At 33.3% G+C, this 22,315-nt stretch overlaps 1 protein-coding gene across 16 annotated transcripts in view; it reads left to right on the forward strand.

Annotated features, from left to right (window-relative positions):
• Positions 1-22,315, forward strand: part of LOC118200019 (zonadhesin-like) — a 260,274-nt gene that overhangs the window by 28,650 nt on the left and 209,309 nt on the right. For all 16 annotated transcript variants that reach the window (XM_085814973.1, XM_085814976.1, XM_085814977.1 and 13 more), the window contains exon 2: positions 11,584-11,775. In XM_085814973.1, coding sequence (XP_085671099.1) covers positions 11,584-11,775 — 192 coding nt within the window. The remainder of the gene's footprint in view (positions 1-11,583; positions 11,776-22,315) is intronic.

A 22,315-nucleotide genomic window follows, 5' to 3' on the forward strand; every position in this document is an offset into this window, starting at 1 on the left:
AAATTCTAAGCTGTTGAACTACAAAAATATAGATTTTAGCAAAAATGTTATGCTTAAAAAATGAAAAATACCTCACCGTACCTTTAAAATTGTATATATCTTTCGATAGTGAATGCCCAGAAACTGAAGATTTCCACATGCCGAAAATGAAAAATATTAAATATGTATGGGTATTTATGCATGTGCTTCCGAAAAGCATGTATCTGCCTTTAAAAAAATACGTAAATATTTATTATATTATTTATAAATGTATTTGAAATGAAGGATTTATTCATTCATAAACAACTGTGAAAATTACTGTGAAGAAATCTAATTATTAAATGTATCTAAATTTATAATGATTATAAATATTATCTAAATATATAATAATCTTAACATTGAATTGTAAACATTTGACATCCTGTTGACAAACACGTTATAAAACTATTTAAGCAAGAATTGTTCGTACTGGAAAGCAAGCTGTTAAAAGGTATTGTAAAGCAATTTCTATGAGATGCGTATTTAAGAAAGTAATAAAGAAGAGTTTTGTTTTGGAATATGTATTGTTGAAATTAAGGGTAAAAGAATCTAATAAGTATAATTAAAATAATTATTCCCCTTACATTTTATAATAAGTCAGTTACAAGTTTTAAATAATATTTAAAAAATAATCCTTACTTTATTCCCTTTCGGAAATAAGTATTTCGCTATTAAATTATAAGGTGCTCTAATTTGAAATGGACCGAACAGAGCATTAATTATAAACTGATATATAGTTTTCGATTTAAAAGATGCCTTAAAAGCTAAAAAATCATGTCATATTTGAGTAAGTATTTTAGGAAGAAGCTCTATAAATAGAAAATAATGCATAATTTTAGTAATACAATAAACTTTGATCTTAATTTTTGTAATCCTTAACCGAATCAAATCGAATTACCTTAAATTTTTTTCTAATGTAATTAACGAAAACTTGTAAAAATATTTCAAATTAAACCATTCTGAGCAAACTGTTCTGTGAAAAGTATAGCATTTAATTCCGTTCAGAATGAAATTTTGTTTAAAAATGTATTCTTTTCATATACTTAGGACTCTGAAGTATTGTAGAAAAGGAAATATATACATTTATATGCATATTTACGACGTAATTACAAAATATTTACATCCAATCGTGTCAAAACCCATTGAACTCAACGGTAAATTACCCAATGTTTTGGTCACCACGTAGGGATCGCCAGTGCTTCAGAGCAGGGTATGGGTAAACCGGTTTAGGGCCACTCCATCTAACTTCCTACCTCCATGCTACAAGGACGGGGGAAGGAAATTGAAAGTTTTGAGAACCATTTTAGTTTAAGCAAAGGGAAACATGTTTGCAAACCTGGCTCTTCATTACTGCAGTTTTCGGAACATAAAATAGAATCGAATGCGGGCCATTCAGTGGGCTAAACAAAAATTTTGCTCTCTTTAAATATTTCAATCTTCAACAAAATTTCTTCAAACAAAAATAAGAAAATTGTGAATCGCAATTCAGATGCGAAGTTGTAATTTTTAATATACGCCTCGTATAATCACACTTCTAATAAACGGAGCCGCAAAAGTCTTATAATAGTTCAGCATAAAGCGCATTATTCGATTTGAAACGTTACCATAAAAAATAACGATGGCGAAAATTAGTAAAAAAAATCTGATGTGTACACCACATGACTTCCTTGTACGGAATATTAAATTATACGCATTTTTTTTTTTTTTCATTTCATTTAAATTTATTGGATTGAATTAAATCTACTTCATCGAAAGCGCATAAACCACAATAGAATAAATGCATTTTTTAAAATTCACTCTATTTGTTTACCATAGCAACACTCTGGCGCTAGGTTCACTTAACAGTATTATATTTCGTTCATATTATAACTCAGAATGCAAAAAATTTATATCATTTTAAAAATTATCTAATCGTTGCCACATGTTCTATTCAAATACTATAATAAAGCTAGAACGATGTATAAAAGAAATTATGCAAATAAAACAAAAAAGAAACAGTTTTTCACAGATGATTGAGTATTTCTCATTCAATTAATTCAGTTCTCACTTCGCGATAAGGCAAAAATACATAAAAACTCAAAATATCTATATTAAAAATTACGAAGTAAATCTTAAACACTTATTTCCTCGAAAAATTTCCAGAAAGGACTAAGCATGATTTAATTGGCAATAAATGAAGGCGTTATCTTTGTTGTTGCGAAGCTAAGTTTCTCTAGATTGGCAACAAATCCACTATTCTGCTGTTTGAAATGTAAACAAACAATGGCCGCCATCAAGAGAAGTATTAGGCTTAGCGGCACTTAAACAACTTTAAAATTGTTGATAATTCTAAAAATATTGCATAGAGATTTGCTAAAGGCATAAAAACCTGGTGCTACTTTGGTAGACGGTTGCACGGATTTTTGGCGATTTTAATTGGCGCAATTGTTGGAGCGATTTCTACAAACGTCAGCCATCTTGAAAAACGCTGTTTTTACGCATAGTAAAGTATTCGAAACTTTAAAAAAAATAAATGTCGTTAGAAATAATGGATTAATTTTTTTGTTGAAAATGTCGTTTTTTAAGATGGCAGGCAAGTGTAAATAAATACATTTACTATGAGTATAAAATACTAAAGTAAGGTTATTATTACTTTCATATAGCAAAGAAGAGAATAAAAACACCGCTATAAAACATTGTGCCAACGTTTAATTAGATTAAAATATTACTGAAATTGAATATCGAAATAAAAAACATCATCCAACATTTAAAAGAATTAAAATATTATTAAATTTAAATACGTTATATAGAATATAATATATATATATATATATATATATATTATATAGAATAAATACATTTACTACGAGTATAAAATACTAAAGAAAGGTTAAATTATTACTTTCATATAGCATAGAAATAGAATAAAAATACCACTATAAAAACATTGCGCCAACGTTTAATTGGATTAAAATATTACGTAAATTGAATATCGAATTAAAAACCATCATACCAACGTTTAAAAGAATTAAAATATTACTTAAATTAAATGCTTTAAAGTAAGTAAATAAGAACGCTTCGTACACTAGAGCTAAAATGACAGCAATTAGTTTATTGTAGGTAAAAAAGGAGAAATGTCTAATAATTTTCTTACCGTTACAGCGGTTATTTCTTCCAACATGACCACAATATCATATACGGCCGTCTCAGAATCGGCTCTTCTAATGGTTTTCATCTGTGATCTACATTTTCGCACTTCATTGAAGAAACAATTAGCGACGTTTCCTCCATAAATTTAAAATAAATTTCCTCTGACCCTTGTAAGAATTTATAAATAAATCTTTGATTAGGAAAGCCAGGCTGGCGAAAATAAGGTCTCAAAGGACAATTTTTTGATTCCGAAAACAAAAATTCTTGGTACTTATCAAAAACAACATTCATCTTTGAAGGAGACATTTTTGAAGGAATTCGAAGATATGAATTAAATTTTAAAATGGTACGGTAATGCACAAATTTTCAGCAACCTATCAGGGAGCTGATTACAGCTCATTAATGCACAAATATTCTATAACCAATCAGAGAGCTGATTACATCACGCCTAGAATTAAAATTATTTAAATAATCATACATAATAAAATCATTTTAAAAAAGAAATGCAAAATTAAATTGTATTTTAATATTTAACAGCCATAAATAATGTTTAAAACATTAGATTAAATTTATAGATATTAAAACAAATTACTTTTAAAGTAAGGTGACGTCATTGATTACATCATCCACAGCATAAAATTTCATAAAATATGATAAAGAATAAAATTTTTATTTCAACTAAAAATGCAAAATTAAATTGATTTTTAATATTTAGAAGCCATAAATAATATTTAAAACACGGAATTTATGCATAATAACACGCATTATTTTTTAAATAAAATGTCAACAAAGTATCGGTTACCATAAATAACTTACCCAGAAATGGGTTTACCATAAGTCGTATTACTCGCCAAAAGAAAAATTGCCAAAAACACGCCAAAATCCGTGCAACCGTCTACCAAAGTAGCACCAAAAACCTTAACAGGAAGATAAGAACAACATAATTCAATCATTTTTAAAGCAAAAAATGTACAATTTACAAACATATAAGAGTAAAGAAACTGAGATCACTGAGCCGGGTAACAGAGTGGATATTTATATAAATATATTTATATACGTTTGATTTGAAGCGGAAATTTTCTTTATCAAGTGCCCCAGACAATTTTACTGCAAAGTTAGCTCCAAAATTTGAAGGCCCCTATGTAATTCAGGAAATCAAGGGAGTCGTATTGTACCTTAAGAACGAGAGAGGGGAAATCTGTAAAGCAAGTCCCGACCAGGTGAAAAAATATTATAATCAAAATGATTTTGAAATCCTTAAAAGTTTCTTGCAGGACTCAAGCGCAAAGGGAGTGGAAGGTCCAGAAGTAACGCCACCCGCTCCACCACCCAAGAAGCAGAGAACAGAAGAGGAACCTAGCCCTTCTACAAGTCATGCTACGGTCCCGAAAAGAAGAAAGGAAAATGTTCAGACTCCAGCATTTAAGAAATACAAGAAATCAAAGCCGCCGTGTAAAGAATCTTTGGTAAAGAGGAAAAGACCAGTTACAAGGCCCCGCAGTAGAAATTCTGCGTCGAGGAAACCACTCCCAGGGCCAGATAGTCAGGAGCAAACAAGGCCGCCGTTCCCGAGAACAAAAAGACAGTAGGAGGAACGAAAAGACCACCACCAACAGAAGAAATTCAAGCATGATTCCAGACCGGAGGACGCCAAGACCAGCCGTCCAGGGCCAAAACGGAAAAGACAGGAACCCGACGACTACCACTCCAAGAGGCCGGCGTACAGAGGGCGAAAAAGAAAAATCACCATGGACGAAACTCAAAGAACACAAAGGAGACGAATGACTTTTATGACCTCCATAACGTGGGAGCAGTTCTGCCGGAAGAGGATGTCGGAGTTCCAATCATCGAAAACTCAAAGATAAGTTAAAATCTTCTATAATTTTTTTTCTTGTGTTCCGAAATGTTATGCGTAAATAAGAAGTTCTATGCTTTGACGGAAGTCAATTTGTCTCGGTTGAGACTTAGTTTTGTTTTACTTTATTTAGCTAAGGCAAAAGTATTATTTTCTTTAAGTATAAAATCTAAGAACAAGCAGTTCCTGTTGGTCGAAAGACTAATTCTGTTATGTTAAAGCCAAAATTTGGCCGAAAGTAAAATAACTTCGTATTCTTGTATTAATGAGAAATTTAGTTTCAGTGCCGCCAGCTTGGCGAAGAAAGCGTGAAGTAAAACTTTATTTTTATCTTATTTATTTTATGGTAAAGTGTAAAAAATCATATGTATTAGAAATTTGTAAATATACGTAAATACTTGAAAGTTATGTAAAAGTTGAATTTAGTCTAGAAGCATAAAATTTTAGATGCTAAAAGTAAATACTCGAAAGAAATGAATTCAAATTTAAGTATTAAACTGTAGATAAAATCATGCTTTAGAGCGAAAGCCTGCATGTCTAAAGATGAATGAGGGGGAAATTTAGAATGAATGTGTTTTGTAGGGTTCTCCACCTACACTTGAAGTTTAAGAATGTTAAACATACCTCATCGAGTTTCAGAATGTCAATTAAGGTGTGTCTATTTGGTCGTTGAATTCTAACAAATCATTGTGGTTAGGGGAAGTGTTGCAATACTAAAACACGAATATTCCCGTTTGACACCACACATGGTGGAGAGCCAGGGTAAAGTTAAATTCATGTTTGAATACTTGAATGAATGTGAATTAAGCAGTAATTAAAGAAAATAAAACGATCAAAAACGAAAACTTTATTCAGTGTTAAGAACAATTCAGTTTGTACAATTTACAAACATATAAGAGTAAAGAAACTCAAAGATAAGTTAAAATCTTCTATAATTTTTTTTCTTGTGTTCCGAAATGTTATGCGTAAATAAGAAGTTATAATGTATTTAGAAGATACTGATACTTATTCCTTCCAGATGCTGGAAGGAAGAGAAAAGATTGATGGCTGAAGTCCAGGAAAGGTTCCTGTAAGAAGAGAGGGTAAAATGATCTATCGACAGAAATTTATTCTAATTTTTGAGGAAACAGTTTGTTCTATGTAAACGAGGCTCTTGAATTTTAGGTCAGAATATGGAAACTTTTCAACAGGTCGTTTCTAGGACCTGCTTCCAAGTTTACCAAATTCTGGCAGCGGCAAACGTAGGGTTTATATTTATTTTAACTAACATTTAGTTTAAGCTATCTTTCCTGTCAAGCATTAGTTTCCCCTGGAATTGCCAATGCCAGAGTATGTAAATTTTAGTAGAACGTGCAAAGTATTCAAATTTTCAGCGGAAGTATTTTTGAGTTAAATAGAAGGGAAACGAGTTTGTAGGTGTGCTTTCTTGATTCACGAGCGTGAAGGTTGCTAGGTAAAAATTTAAGAACCGCTCATTTCGGCCTGTGAGCCTACTTCGGCAGTTAGTTGAATCTTTCAACTTTTTATTAAGAAAGTTTGCTGAAATCTCAGCTGTATCTTAGAACGCGGTTAAGTTAGTCACGTTTATAGAGCCTCGTAGGTAGTGACTTGTTATTTATTCATTTTTAGTTGTACTTTCTTATTTTTATTTAACCGCCGGGTCGGCGTAGTTTGTGAGCGTCAAGTGAACGCATCTGTAACTTCTAAAGTGGAATAAAAAGGGAATTAAACCCTTCTTAAGAGTTTGTGTAATTCCAGTTCATAGCAGTCACTACTATTGTTGCGGGCAAGTTGGGGCCACGCAACATCACAATCTTAAACACTTATTTCCTCGAAAAAATTCCACAAAGGATATTAAGCATGATTTTATTAGCAATAATAAATGAAGGGAATATCTCTGTTGTTGCTAAGTTTCTCTAGGTTGGCAAACGATCCACTATCCTTCTGTTTCAAATGTAAACAAGCAATGGCCGCCATCAAAAAAATTATTAGGCTTAGTGGCACTTAAAAACTTTAAAATTGTTGATAATTCTAAAAATATTGCCTACAGATTTACTAAAGGCATAAAACCCTTAACCGGAAGATAAGAACAACATAATTCAATCATTTTTAAAGCAAAAAATGTACAATTTACAAACATATAAGAGTAAAGAAACTGAGATCACTGAGCCGGGTAACAGAGTGGATATATATATATAAATATATTTATATACGTTTGGTGCTGCCGATTGCAACCAAAATACGAGGTGCACATCTACATGCTATAGCAGTCCTATATACAAAATTTCAACGTTCTGAGGCTACTCGTTTTTGAGTTATGCGGGATACGTACATGCGTTCGTACAGACGCCACGACAAATTCTCTTCAGAATTCATTTTAAAGCAGTTTTTTAGTTTTTTTGGAGGAAAAGAGCCTTTTATTCTGTCCTTACGTACAGATATCACGCAAAAACATCGTTAAATTGCATTCGAAAGCGGTCAAAATGGATATTTTCGTTGAAATATGCTGCCTGAAACTTTTCGCGATTACTATACTTCCTTTTTACTTCGTTCAAGGAAGTAAAAAAAAAAAAAAAAAAAAAAATACCAACTGAATTTTTTTTCCCTTTGTTTCATTTCCTTTTTTAAAAATTTTATTTTTAATGTAACAGCTGGGCATTTATTCATTAGGTATTACGACTGTGATGAGAAAACGTCTTAGAGAGCGGGTCAAACAAAAATTAGCGCGCCAATATAATTTATTCTAAAACCTTACAAAAGAATATACAAATATCAATGTGATGAATGAAATTCCAAGTGAATTTTTAAAAATTCAAGTTCGAACTGCGATGTACTGATTCTGAAAACTGCTTCAAATGAATGTTAGATTGTAGCTCAAATGTTTCAAGCTGCAAATCCGGCCTCACTGCTTCACATGTATAGTATTCATAGGTATGGTAAAAATATCCATTTATCTTTGAATGGCATTAAGTCTTGAAATCTGCGTTCAAACTCAAAATGAAGTTTTCTGAAACGATAACATTTAAGTCTGTCCTCATTTACTGAAGATATTGAATTTAACCTCGAGAAAGGAGATAAGTCATTCTTAAATATAGCTGCACAGAGATAGTTCAAGTTTTAATCAAAAACCTTTGAGATGAGCCCAGATATCGTCGATAAATAGATTTTTTCTTTGCATCTTGATATAGTTGTACATATGACAAAGAAGGTCTGTGAAAAATGCTAAGTCCGAAAAACTATGCTAAATTTTCCAACATTTCACACTCCCCTGAATACTATTTCGCATGCAAAAATGGGACAATGTAGTCTTACAACTGCCAAACTCGAAAAGACATCCTGCATTAAGCCAGTTTACTAGCATGTAATACAAGCACATCAGAGCATTCAGAATGTATGGACTAAAGAAAACCTCGAAACTGCCTGCTCGCGAGATCGAATGGTACGAGTATTTACAAGCCTCGTCATTATCATGTCCAATGCAGATTTACACAGGACAACTTGATGTAAAACTCAATGTAGAAAGACAACATTTTTCCCAGAATGGCTTGATTAAAAAGTAAAAGAAATCCAGATATTTTCGCCTATCATATTATCTGATTCATCAGTCATAATATTACAGAAATTTGTAACAGGTACTTTCAAAATAGAAAGTCCTTCTAGAAATTCACGAAAAATATCACATACCCTTTTTGCTCTCTTTATATTATATAAATATAATATATATTTATTTGCGGTGGGCTGGATAGTATCGTCATCTGGGCAAGGGCTGGTCCGCTTGCCGTAATTTCCCATCCCTGTATTAGGGACATGGCTGAATTAATTTTGCAATTTATCCAGTCTTTGAAGACAGGACTATCAATGTGAGAGCTGGCTTCATTAAACGCTGAGTAGATCCTAATGTTTTTAGATTTGGGACGGATATAAGACCATACCCGTAGAAAAAATTTGGGACAGAGATCCTCCATGATTTCACACTGCTTATTTATAAATTGTGAAGAGTGCTTTGACAAGAGGAAATCTCCATAATGTCCAGATCTAATAAAATTTTTACTTTTTGGCTCATTGCATATGTACATGAAGAAAATTACTTCTTGGAATACTTGGAAGCAAAGATTCCATCATAATTGTCAGTGGACCGATACTGCCCTTCATAAATTGCTGCTAGCATAATTTATCAAGCATAATTAACGTTCCAAATAATTATAAAGCATGCTTTCTGGCCTGGCTATGTTTTTAGCTTTTCCTATGCTGTAAGAAAATTTTTAACTACTTTTTTAGAAAATAATATTTTTAATCTGAACTAATAGAAAATTTCAAACAAAGAATTTTCTCTTATAATTTTTATTGGTGTAAATAAGTAAAAAATACTAAAATACCTAAAAATGAATTTTTGAAAGTTTTTGTTTAAAATTCTAAGTTGTGCTGCTTTTTTAAGATTATAAGTGAATATTAGAGCATATTTTTTATAAAGGAGTTTTATTTCAATTATATTTCACAATACATCGTAGTGATAAACACTTTTAACACCTTAATAATATTTATACATTTTATTCTAATGTCAAAATTGTAAACTTTAATAATTGATTGTGCTAACATTTTATAGTGATTGTTTTTTAAATTTAATTTCAGTTCTGTATTATATTTTTTTATTTACTGTGAATTTAATTTATCAGCCCAAAGGGGCGGTAGCCCAGAAAGGCTATTAGTTTCGAAACCGCATTTTGCGCTGTTTCATTATAAACGTTCGTTTCACTTTGCAAATTCTTGCCACCAAATATTATCGCCTTGTATTATATTTAAAGAAATTTAATAATGAATAAGCATGAATACATACATAATCAGCATGAATACATGTATGTTTCTCGCACTGTAAAAAAATGACGGCATCTAGGGCCATTAAATTTTGAATAACGTAATCCTCTACCCGAACAGCCGACTTTCGAATTTGTTTTAATCCATTTCATATTTTGTAAACCTTTAACGAATTTTTGATTAAGAAACTCAACGAGTTCAAAACGATGAATGGCAACACTGTACGGAAAATAACATTGTTATCTCCAGCGCGGAAATCCTAAAGATGTTTTCAAATATTTTGTCATGTTGCTGTTGAATTGAATTTTGTGTGGTTTACGTGCGAAGAAAATGATATTCAATAAATAGAGGTAACAGACAAAACGTTAAAAAACGTCCGTTTGAGCGTAACATAAAATCTGAGAGCTTCCAGATTTTATTTATTTATTTATTTATTTACATTACACTGAGAAAAGTTTATACTCCGAATTTTATGAATTATTAAAATAAATAATCATCTTATGTTGTTAACAATTAATGATCATATGATCAAATAAATGACTGCGTTGTAATGTTATAATAATTTTAAAAAACACTGCCTGAAAATTCTCGTAAAATTTTTTAAAAAATATATCAGATCTTGTTTAATTTTGCTTTATTTGTTTCAAAGCTTCATGTACTATCATTTTTATTTAATTTTACTTTATTTGTACTCAAAAGTAAGTTCATAAATTTTGTGTTTATAGTTTTTACTGTTTTACCAAAGTAAAGATGTTTATACAAGAATTACGCTTGAAAAGAATGCGCAAAATGCAGTAAAAAGTGCTTTAAAGAGATGTATTAAATCTTATTTGAAAAAACTGTGACTTTCATAACCTCGTCACTTATACAATGTATCACATTTAATAATTAAAAACAATTATGTAATACAAACGCCATAGGTTTCAAAGTAAATCAGATTGTCCCTACTCTTTCTTGCGGACATGTGACGCGCGCCTCGCCCACTGGGTTAGTCTATCTCTTAAAGGTCTATGGGCGTATTTTGATGACGTAAAGATACTATGCGAAAAGTCACGTGAACAACGCTTTTCTCAATGTTATGTTTACTAGCAAAGATGAGGTTTTCTGACGCAATACTGCCAGTGTTTGTGTTGCAAACATATAAATTATTTAGGGATTTACAATAATATAGCTAAAGCCCCAGTAAGAATTTAAAATGATATATAGGTAATTTTAAAAGCTGAATGAAATATAGGTAACTTGTCTGAGCAAAATTTTCTTCGCTTTTCCAAATCATCTTAAGAACGCATTTGTTTGCAACTTGATATCTAGCAATATGCAAAGATTAGAAGAATCATTTTTGCATTCAAATCATTCAGGAGAGATTATGAAACATGCAGATTGTATTCGCTGTCTAATAACTATTGCTTTTTAAAATGTGGAATGGACAAGGGGACATGTACTGGCTGAAGAACATTTTTTTTACAATAAAATTCTTTGTTCAAAATTAAATTTAAAATAAAATGTTCAGAAAATGATTTCGTAGAGGGACACAATATATATTCTTATTAAGATTTTTAATGAAATTGCATTACCTTCAACAATGTTTTAATCCTACTAGAATTCATCTTTCTGTTGAATTTTTGCAATAATCATCATAAAATATACAAATATTTATCAAAATTTACAACAGCTTTAGCATAAAATACATTTTATATTTACTTGTACCTGTTAATTCAATAAAACAGTTCATTTCCTGTGACCCAATTACTAACACTATTTAATTCCAGATTACAGGCCAACGCAATGTCTATACGTATGCGGGGATAACGAGAGATTTGTGGATTGCATTAATGAATGCAATACATGTGATGCATCAGATGACTGCTCACCATCGGATGTTTGTGTAGCTGCTTGTGACTGCAAATTTGGATTTTTAAGAAATAAAGAAGGAAAGTGCGTACCTAAGGACAAATGTAACGGTATGTCATCTATGATTTATCCATTTGTGTTGTATTTGGATATAAAGAAAGAATTTTAGCATTTAATTCCGTCCATTAAGCATGCCGTTTCTCGGCAAAAAATCAGCTCATGGATTATCAGTTTGCTGTTAACCTTTAATATCGAATCGCCTCTAACTCGGTTATTTGTTAAGTGTATGCTATATGTAACATCTTGATAGCAATAGTTTGATATGGAATACTACAGAGTTGCTATTTGTGAAATATTAATAAATCTTTGATAGAATGTACCATCTTTTAAAGACTATGAATCCTAGGATAAGCTTTAGTTTAAGCAGCTATGAAAAGTTAATTTGAATAATAATTAACAGTGGCAGCATTTTCATCGTATTTTGAGTGATTTACGTTTAGAAAATAACGTACAATCATCACTGGACTGGGAGAGAATAAAATTATAATACTTGTGAATGCTATCTTGCACTTACTGAGACGTTGAAAAGTTGATTTGTATAAATGTTGATTCACAATGAAGAGCAAATTCGGCAGTCGAAGCAGATTAAATATTTATTTATACTTCAATTGAAATTTGCGCCCAAAAATAGCTTGGTACTGTAATCGTACCTATTTCCAAAAATTTACATTTTTGATGATTTTGCGACAAAAAGAAATCAGGGCGGCAGCGTCTTAGCGGCAACAAAGGTAAGAGCAAAAGTCGTAGTTATCCAATATGGCAGCTTATTACGGGAGAGGTTTCAAACCTCGAAACTTTGAGTTCCGAATTAGCTACGTCATCATCGTTATGTAAAAGTCATTTGATATGGATTAATCCAGAAATGACGAAGTCCAGAAAAATTTCTTACTATTTTTACAAATTAAAATGAGGAATTAATATCTATTGCTGATTTAAGTTAGAATTTTGATCTTAATATTTTTTATCTTGTATATTCCTCGCTTTAAAAAGTGCTTGGCAAAAGAAAAGCCTTTTTTTTATCTTACATAGTCCTCTCTTTAAAGAGGAAAAGGCTTGGCAACAGAAAAGCTTTTTTAAGAGATAAAGCGTTAAGTCATTAGCAAATGAAGAGAAGCATAGTTTGAAAAATACAAATCATAAAATTTTGTCCCAAATAGTTATTAAAATAATTGCAAAATATAAACTTTGACAATATTTTAGAATCGTATTAAAACTTTCTGTTCATGATTCCTTGTGTTTTAGAGTCTACATAATCATATTTTTTCAGGGAAGGTTTTTCAAAGCTTTTCATGCAATATCACAAATATAAAAATTTCACATACTCATTATTTGTTTTGAATTATCACAACAAATTAAAAAATTTTATAGCGCATTAATTTTTTTTATTAAAAACACTTTAAATATACTTTTAACATCATAAATATTGCAATAATGTTGCTGAAACTACGGTTTCACTGCTATCGTCATATTTCTATTTTCGTTATTTTACGCAAAACTGGAAGACTCCACAGTTTTCTTAGAAGTACAAACACATTCATCAATCTGGGCATATCCGTTTTAGCTGACTGGTGTGTTCTACACCAGTGGCCAAGGGACTTAGAAAGTTACTTGAAAAGGCCTCCTTTCCTTACATAAGATATAATTGGTATTAATGATGTTAGCACTAGAGTGTTAGCAAATGAAGATAAATTTTGTACAATATATACAATATGTGCTTTTTCAATGAGAGACAAAATGATTTTCTTCAAGAAAACAACGTTTAGGTTTCACGATGCTTCGTCATTTTGTTCATGCATTTTTTCCTATCTTAGCGTACCAAACGATACATAAAAATGAAATTTGGAAATGTCACAAAAACGAATATTACATAATATCTAATCTACAGTCGAAATTTCAAAAGTTTCTAACTTCTTTATCTAAAAAACAAGTTTTCAAAGTCCTTGAAATTTGCTCTCCAAATAAAATAAAAAAAATGTCTTAAGTTTGAAATTCAGAGTTTTCCAAGAAATAATTGTAAAAATGAACAGTTCTTGAAAATCTTTGTTTGGATATAATGTAAACAGTCCTTGTCTTTAAAGTCTTTTATAAAAACTGTTGCATTCATTATGAGAACATAATATTTCTTTTATTTGTTCATGATACTCTATTAAAATTAATTATTTAGTCATTATAAACAATCCACATTTTCTCATTGTAAAGCAATGCAAAATATACTTTAGAAATTAATAAACATAGAAAAGTAAGAAAATACGGTACAATTACAAAATAAGTTTGATAAAAATGGGCAGGTCTTCACAATGTAAATCAGCGTGACTGCTTGCTGATGGTTGTGAGATGCTTAAATAGAATAGCAAGTAAAAATCTCTGTTCCTTATGCAAGGTAACCGGCTTTTAGCATTGTATAAATATATCCAAATTATTAATTGTGAAGTATTGTCATAAAAATTCTTCAGTATTACATAACTGAAATAAAAGTATAAATATACGAAAATTCAAATTCAAATTAATGCTAATAATTTGTATATTCAAGTTAGGAGTTACATTACTATACTAAGTTAAATATGTGTAGTGCGTGAATGTGCATGCGTGTGTGGGGGTAGCACTTTATGCTAAAACTATAACTAGAGGAATATGACTGGTAAAACAGTTAGTTCATAGCCGTATTGTTAGGTGGTGTGGTGTATTTAATTATGGCAAAGCACACGAGGGCTATCTGTCTAAGGGGAGGGATGCCTTCGTGGAGAACTTTCTAAGGGAAACTGGCTCGTATACACGTTACACATGGGGAAAACCACGAAAACGACCATGCAGCCAGCCCGTTCGCGGGATTCGAACCTCTGACCGAACTACCAGTGTTCAGCGTCTTTACCGCTCGGCCGCTGGTGGGCTAAATGTTAGGAGTATACCTAAGAGGATTAAGGGCGTGTACTATCCCGGCTTGTATCTTCCATAAGGAAAGGATGTAAAAAGTAATTAATACATATAATGTGATAATGCAGCAAAGTATACTTTCGTTTTTTAAAGAATCTGGTATTTTTGCCGGATTGCAAAACTTGGTTCAGAGTTTTCCCTCTCCTCATTTGCAGGCTTTGGAGGACGGATATAACAAATTTTGAACGAAAACATTCTGGAAAGAAGGAAAGAGGTAAGATAGGAAAGTTTGAAGAAAAGCCAAAGTCGAAAATAATATGTCACAATTAGGTTTAAAATCTTCATCGGCGTAAAAAGTTCTACCCGGGTCACAATTTAAAGAAATTTTACTGTAGAGTTTTGAATTAAAAATTAATTAATTTTTAGTAAAAACAGTCGTTTTACTATTTCTAACAGACAGTTTAAATTCAGTTGCTGGATTAAAAGTTCTGAGCCTAGTAGAATTGACACTTTCTAAATCTTTTTAATAAGAGAATTTGGCTTATCTACTTCAAAAGTAAATTCAGAATATTGTTTCTAAATTTCATTAGGCCCTGGAAAAGGAGGAGAAAAGTTTCTTGTGTTAGGATATTCAAACTCCTCATACGTTACTAAGTTTAAAATTTCTTGCTTTAAAACGGGTGTCATATCTTTCCTTGTTTACAGGTAATCACAAGACCTTTTCTGTGCAAATTTCCTAGCTTCTTCAGTTGGTTGATACAGATCTTGATATTGGATTAATTGATCATTTATGATTAATATATCATATCCATGGAAATCAAATCTCTTCCATGCACACAGCAATATAATTTATCTATAGTATCTTCAATGGCTAAATCATTTTACTGTATATACTGATTCCATGCTGCTTTAGTTTTGCTTAAGAATATAAAACGTCTTAAATGTAGACTATTCTAATTATTAAGTATAGATTAGATTTAAATAAAGTGTGTAGATGGTTCATTAAAATTATATATGAGTGATTTTGATATAAAATATAAGAAAGGTTCTATTAATGTTGAAGCTCATATAATGTTAACTAGGAATCTTGTTTGTCAACATTTGTGTATACAAACTGTTATTTTCATTAGAAGAACTTAAAAATCATAAAAATTTAGGTAACGTTTGTAGCTCTAAGTTTAAGGATATCAGGTTCAATGTTCCGCCTTACTTTCTTTGGGAACATGCAAGGACCTGACTCGGAACAGGGAGCTTACTAAAGCTATGTTCAATAAATGTGGGAAGTAGACAGGATACACAGGAAGGGTATACAAAACCCTTTATTTTTTTCACTCTTTACAATAATTTCCGTACTTCGGAATACAGAGACCAACTACTTGTGGTCTGAACGTAAGAATATAAAAATACAACTAAACTCTAACTTAAATTTGGAATAATAAACGTGGAAGATTGGCCTTATATTAACAGGAAGCCGTATGTAGTACAGAGAACTGTTAACACTACAATACGTTTAAAATTATCACGAGGATTAAACCTCTGGCCTGGAAGGCAAACAGCAACCGAGTAGAACTTCTAAGGCAAGCGGCCTGCTTCGACTAAGTCCTTCCTCTCTCTCGCTTGGCAAAAAGCCACAACTTAAGTACTTGGCGTTCGCCAGACAAATTTTGCATAAATAAGTTAACGCTTTTAATTCTGGCCGGAAGTAGAAAATAAGAAGTGATACTAAAGATTTAAAATAAAATAAATGTTAGTAAAACTTAAGATCCTTACATACTTCCAGCCAGAGTTAATTAGTTTGAAACTGAGGTCTAAAACGACCTTGTTGAAAACGTTTAGCTCTAGAATCTAACGCGAGGCCAATCTTTTGCAAACATTTTTCACTAGAAACTAGAAATTAAAAAAAAAAAAAATTGTTTTTACAATAGCAGCTCCATGGACACCCAATTTTTCATCTGTACTGCATCTAAACAGGAGCTTTTATTCAAATCTGGTTCCTTCCAGAGATCTGGAGGGAAAACTAGTTTAATGAAATGTTACACAATGAAATGGCAAGTAACATGCATATTTATATTTCTCTTAACATTCTTATTTCATTCATGACTATTTTAATTATCTCTCCCCGTGCTCTCTGACATGTGTTGTAAAAGAACACCAAACACGAATGTGTTTATGTATACGTGTTCAACACTGCCTCCTACAATCAAAACACTAATGTGTTAAAATTCAACATGACAAGACCTCGTAACACACCCTATCTTCAACTCTAAACCCTGAGGTACTATTCTGAAAGTGGCTAACTCTGAAGTGTAGCGTCAGAGAGCCTAACTACATTCATTCAACCTTTAACACATATTCACCACAATTTGGTCTTTTTACAGTTACACGAATAAGTTTAAAATTTTTGGCATTACTTTCACTTTTACCATATCATAGTATTTCTTAACATTTAAAATATCAGTTCACATTGTATATAAGAACATATTAACATGCCATTAATTTTACGCATTTTAAAACATACATTAGTAGTACATTAACTTCTATTCTTTCCCAAGCAAGTGCCAATTCTTCTACATTGAAATACTAAATTTCAAAAAGTCTTTCAGACTAAAACTTCTTTCTTGCCAGAATGTTTTAAATAAAATTTATACAATAACTTTTACAATATTTAAGTATTTACACATTCCTATTATATATCAACTTTAGTTTTACGCGCGAGTAATTGAAAAACATAATACCAAAATCGGTAACAACTCATTTCTGGCCTTTTTGGCGATAAAGGTAGACCTCACATGAGGTAAAACTTCTTGAAATCTGCCACTTGCAGTAAGAATGAAAGATTAACTTAAGTTTGCAAAGTAACATAAAATTTTACTTATCTTTGTGATTAAGACACAATAACACGCCGAATAAATACTAATTCAGAAGTCAAACAACAAAAATCAGCGTTAATGTACAAAATTTTCACAGAAAATTTTGTACATTAACGCTGATTTTTGTTGTTTGACTTCTGAATTATCTTTGTGATATTCGGACATTCTTTTCTGAGCCCAGTCCTGGAAGGTAGCGCAGATTCTGGTTTGATTTATCCTCCTTCTTGTGCGGGCTCGCCCTTCAGTGCCTTCCTCTAGAAGCTTTCTTTTTCCTCCAGTTCGGTCACCCTTGAATACCTTCTTTTTCGCCTCTGCCTGTGGTCTTGGCCGTTTGATGGCCGCTGGTCTTGGCGGAACCGGGACACTTCTTTCGCGTTCCTGCTTGGACCTCGTTGCTGGCCGTTCAAATTTTCCTTGTAACTTTTCCTCCGCCGCAGGTGGTCCTTCCGCAGTTCGGCGACATTTGCTGCGGAGAGTCCTGTCCGATGAGTTGATCTTCCGTTTGGGAGCCGGGTTATAGTTGCCGTTATTTCTCCTGGCTTTCTTTAGATTCGTCGTACTTCTCCTTTCTTCATTCTGGAGGTGTTCGTGAGCTCTCTTTTCTGGACGGTGGAACGGCTTCTTTTTCTTGTTACCTTCAAGTTTCCAACGGGGAAACTTTCTTTTCAATTGCTCCTGCCTACCTAATGGCTTGTCCTTGTGCTTGACGTTGTTCCACCTCTGGAGCTTGTGCCTGCCGTGTCTGCCGTGCCGGATCCTGCAAAAGATCTTTGAAAATTTGCATTTTATTACGATCATAGTAGGGTTTTATTTGATCAATGTTTGCGGAGCAGGTTTCACCATTTCTGGCTTTTAACACCACTACAACGTGAGTTATTTTTTCTATGACATACGGTCCTTCAAATCGTGGAAAAAATTTGGCAGTTTTATCTTCTGGTGCTGAAGAAAGTGAATGCTTAATTTTTAACACTTCATCCCCTACTTTATAAGTTACTCCCCGTCGTTTCAAATCATAATAAAGCTTCTGTTTTCTCTGTGCTACTTCAGTATTCTTTTTTGCTTCTTTAATTAATTTTTCTATATCACCCATTTTAAATTCTGGGGCTCTTTGTTGCACATAAAATAATTTATCTAACGGCGTTATAATCTTTCTGCCTAAAAATAACTCAGCAGGAGTTTTGCCCGTTGTATCATGTTTTGCGGTCCTAAGGGCGAAAGCAAATTCATTGACATAGTTATCCCAGCTTTTATGAAAATTTTTAACATAACTACGGATAATTTTCACTATATTTCTATTGACCTGTTCCGCTATATTTGATTGCGGCCGATACGGGACCATTTTTAAATGACGTATGCCCAGTTTTTGGCACATGTCTTCAAATACATTACTTACAAATTGAGGACCATTATCCGATATAACTTTTAGGAGCGCCCCGTATTTTAAAATATATTTATTTAAAATAGAATCAGTAACTAATTTCGCGGAGGCTCGTTTTAAGGGAACAATTTCGGTCCACTTACTAAAATGATCAACCATAACAAGGAGATAGCGACTTTTATTTAACTGACTTTTTGGGAAAGGGCCCAATAAATCGATGCCAATTATTTCATTTGGAAATTCGGATTTAATACTATTTAGAAACCCGGCCGGGCGGAAATTAATATAATTAACTGCTTGACATGTTGGGCAGGACTGGACATACGCCCTTGTTAACTTTTGCAGTTCAGGAAAATAGACTGCCTCGCGTACGCGTTGTATAGTTTTTCGAATACCAGCATGAGAAGCTAAAGGGCTGTCATGCAACTCCTGCAGGATATTTAATCTAAGACTAGCTGGGATAACAGGTCGAAATTCGTTGTTGGAATTTGAAGTTTTTGTATAAAATAATAGACCATCTATTAATTCGTAATGGGCCGCCCTATTTCTTATCGCCACAATATCTTGGTGGCTAAAATTTTCAGGATCCTTTAAATACTCATAAATGCTTCCAAACTCAGGATCCTTACCCAGTTCGGTTATTACAGTTTCTCGGGAATTTATTGTACATGCTGTGAGCATTGCCACCTTTACAGTATTACCTTCTTCATCTATTTTAATTCTGGATAGGGCATCTGCTACGATATTTTCCTTTCCGAGGGTATGCTTGATTACCAGATTATATTCTTGTAGCTTGAGTGCCCATCTTATTAACCTTGGGGATAAGTTTTTCCCTGAGTACAATCTAGTTACCGCCGCATGATCAGAGTACACTGTTATTGGCGCCTTTCCAAAATAGACTCGGAACTTTTGCACTGCTAACAGAACTGCAAGTGCCTCTCTCTCGGTCGCGGAATAGTTTCTTTGTGTTTGATTTAAAGTTCGGTTAAAAATTGCCACGGGCTGCTGATTTTGTGAAAGTACCGCTCCTACCGCATAATCCGAAGCATCCGCTGAAATTTCTAAATTCTCATCCTTTTCAGGAAATTTCAACACAGGGGCTTGCGTTAATGCTTGCTTTAATTTTTCGAACGCACTATTGGCTTCGGCCGTCCACGAGAATCTTGCCTTTTCCCTTTTTAATTTTAACAATGGTTCAGCAATAGCTGCAAAATCTTTTATAAAGGACCTATAATATGAACAAAGTCCTAGAAAAGAAGAGAGCTTCTTCGCTGTGTTTGGAGTCGGATACTTTTGTACAGCAATTATTTTTGATTCGTCTGTCTCGATTCCTTTCTGAGATATTTTGTAACCTAAATATTTTAATTCAGGGGCTGCAAATTTGCACTTTTCGACATTAACTTTTAGACCGGTCTCATTTAGTAAAGAAAACACCTGTCTTAAATCCTGTACATGTTGGTCGAGATTATCACTACTAATAATGATATCGTCTAAATAGATAAATGTGGACTTTCCAAGAACAGGCCTTAACACAATGTCCATACATCGCTGAAATGTTGCCGGTGCCCCTGAAAGGCCAAACGGCATACGCAGAAATGCATAAGTGCCAGACTTGGTTATAAAAGCAGTCTTAGGCACGTCTTCAGGCCTAACCTCTATTTGAAAATAACCAGTCGTTAAGTCTAAAGTCGTCATATATTTGGTCGATGTTATGTTCCTTAGAATTTCTTCAATAATAGGTAACGGATATACCGGATATTTAGTTATGGAGTTTAATTTACGGTAGCCAATCGCGAATCTCCACCTTTTTGGATGTGTCAATGGATAGTCATTATTTTTCTTACATAAAACCACCGGGCTAGCATAACTACTTGAGATGGGCGTTATGATCTGTTTACGTAGCATATCGGTGATATGCCATTCTATAATTTTTTCCTTATTCTTATCATACCGGTATGCTTTGTGGCGAACTGGCATTGAATCTCCGGTGTCAATACTATGGTTAGTAACCTGAGTAAATTCTGGAATATCACTAAATAACGAAGCAAATTCACTTACCACTTGTCGGATTCTTCGTTGCTCTTCATTAGGCAGGTGGTCAAGGTTTAACGTCGACGGTTCAGCCTTTTCTTCTCGAACTGGTTTCATCGTCAGCTTAAGGGACGCTTCATTAAAATCCAGCGTTCTTGTGCCTCTGAAAGAAAATCTATTCCTAAGATAATATGTGCTTGCAGATTCTTTACTATGAAAAACATAACCTTTACTTGTTCGTCCTTGATACGGATGTATAGTGGTAATTTACCTATGCACTTACATCTTTCTCCTTGCGCCGCTAACACTGTCGTATTATCCGAATTATATATGCGGTATTTCCGAAAATACTTCCTAAAAAAATCTTTTGCCACACAGGAACACTGAGCGCCTGTATCCAGGAGTGCGGTGGCTGGGATATTATTCACCAACACTTCAATCTTCGGAAGAGTCAAATTTTTCACCATTACTGTATTTAACTTGTAGGAAGAGGGGTTTTCTTGGCCTTCGGATTTCCGCACCCTCCCGTCAGCAGAAATCCGTTTTAGTTTAAATCCTTTTTTGTTTCCATGCTTTCCTTCTTTTTCCACTGGCCTTGAGACTTTTTTCCTGGATTGCTATTGAACTGTCGACGTTCGCCGGCTGTTTTTGAATGCTCGGGTTTCCTTGCCCACTGATTCGCTTTGCTTCCGTAGCCGTGTGCTTGACTTTGCTGTGGTCTGGGCGCACCAAATTGGTCTCGTTGTTGATATTGGCGTCTTCTTTCAATGTCCGCCGTTCTTCTACTTTCAAACTGGATTGCTAGCTCAAATAATTTTTCCAGTGTAGTCGGATTCCTTAATTCAATAAAGTCTTGCACTTGGGGAAGTAACCTCGGTAAAATCACTTGAATTATCTCAGAATCCGGACGGTTTCCATACAAGAGTTTGAAGACGTGAATTTTTCTTAAAATAAAGCTTGAGAGATTTTCGATTCTTTGCTGATATATGCTGAAAAGTTCCGTTTCTAATTTCGCACGATCCCTTACGACAGGGAAGGCTTTTACTAGGGCAGTCTTGAAATTCTCGTAAGTACAGGTGGGACTTCCTGCTTGACCCAAGAGACTTCTGCCTATACATTTGAACCAGTTAAGCGCTTGGCCCCTCAAAGCGCTGGTAGCTAAGGTAACTTTTTGAAACTCGTGCACGGGGTAGAGCATGAAGTGGTCATCCAATTTTTCCAAAAAACTGGTTACTGGTGAGTTTCCATTAAATGTTGCTTCTGGTTTCATCGAAGCGCGCATGGTCTGGACGATGTAACCAAATCCTTCCAGGGCGGCAGCTGGCATTTCTGGATTCTGAGCCGCTTCTGCAGGCAGCACAGGTTTTTCTTGAAACTCGGCCATGGTTATTCTTCTTCGTTGGGCACCAGTATCAGGTTCAATGTTCCGCCTTACTTTCT

This window comes from Stegodyphus dumicola, chromosome 4 (genome assembly GCF_044657685.1).
Source record: "Stegodyphus dumicola isolate Sdum_Otavi_A_Nest chromosome 4, ASM4465768v1".
Taxonomy (NCBI): domain Eukaryota; kingdom Metazoa; phylum Arthropoda; class Arachnida; order Araneae; family Eresidae; genus Stegodyphus; species Stegodyphus dumicola.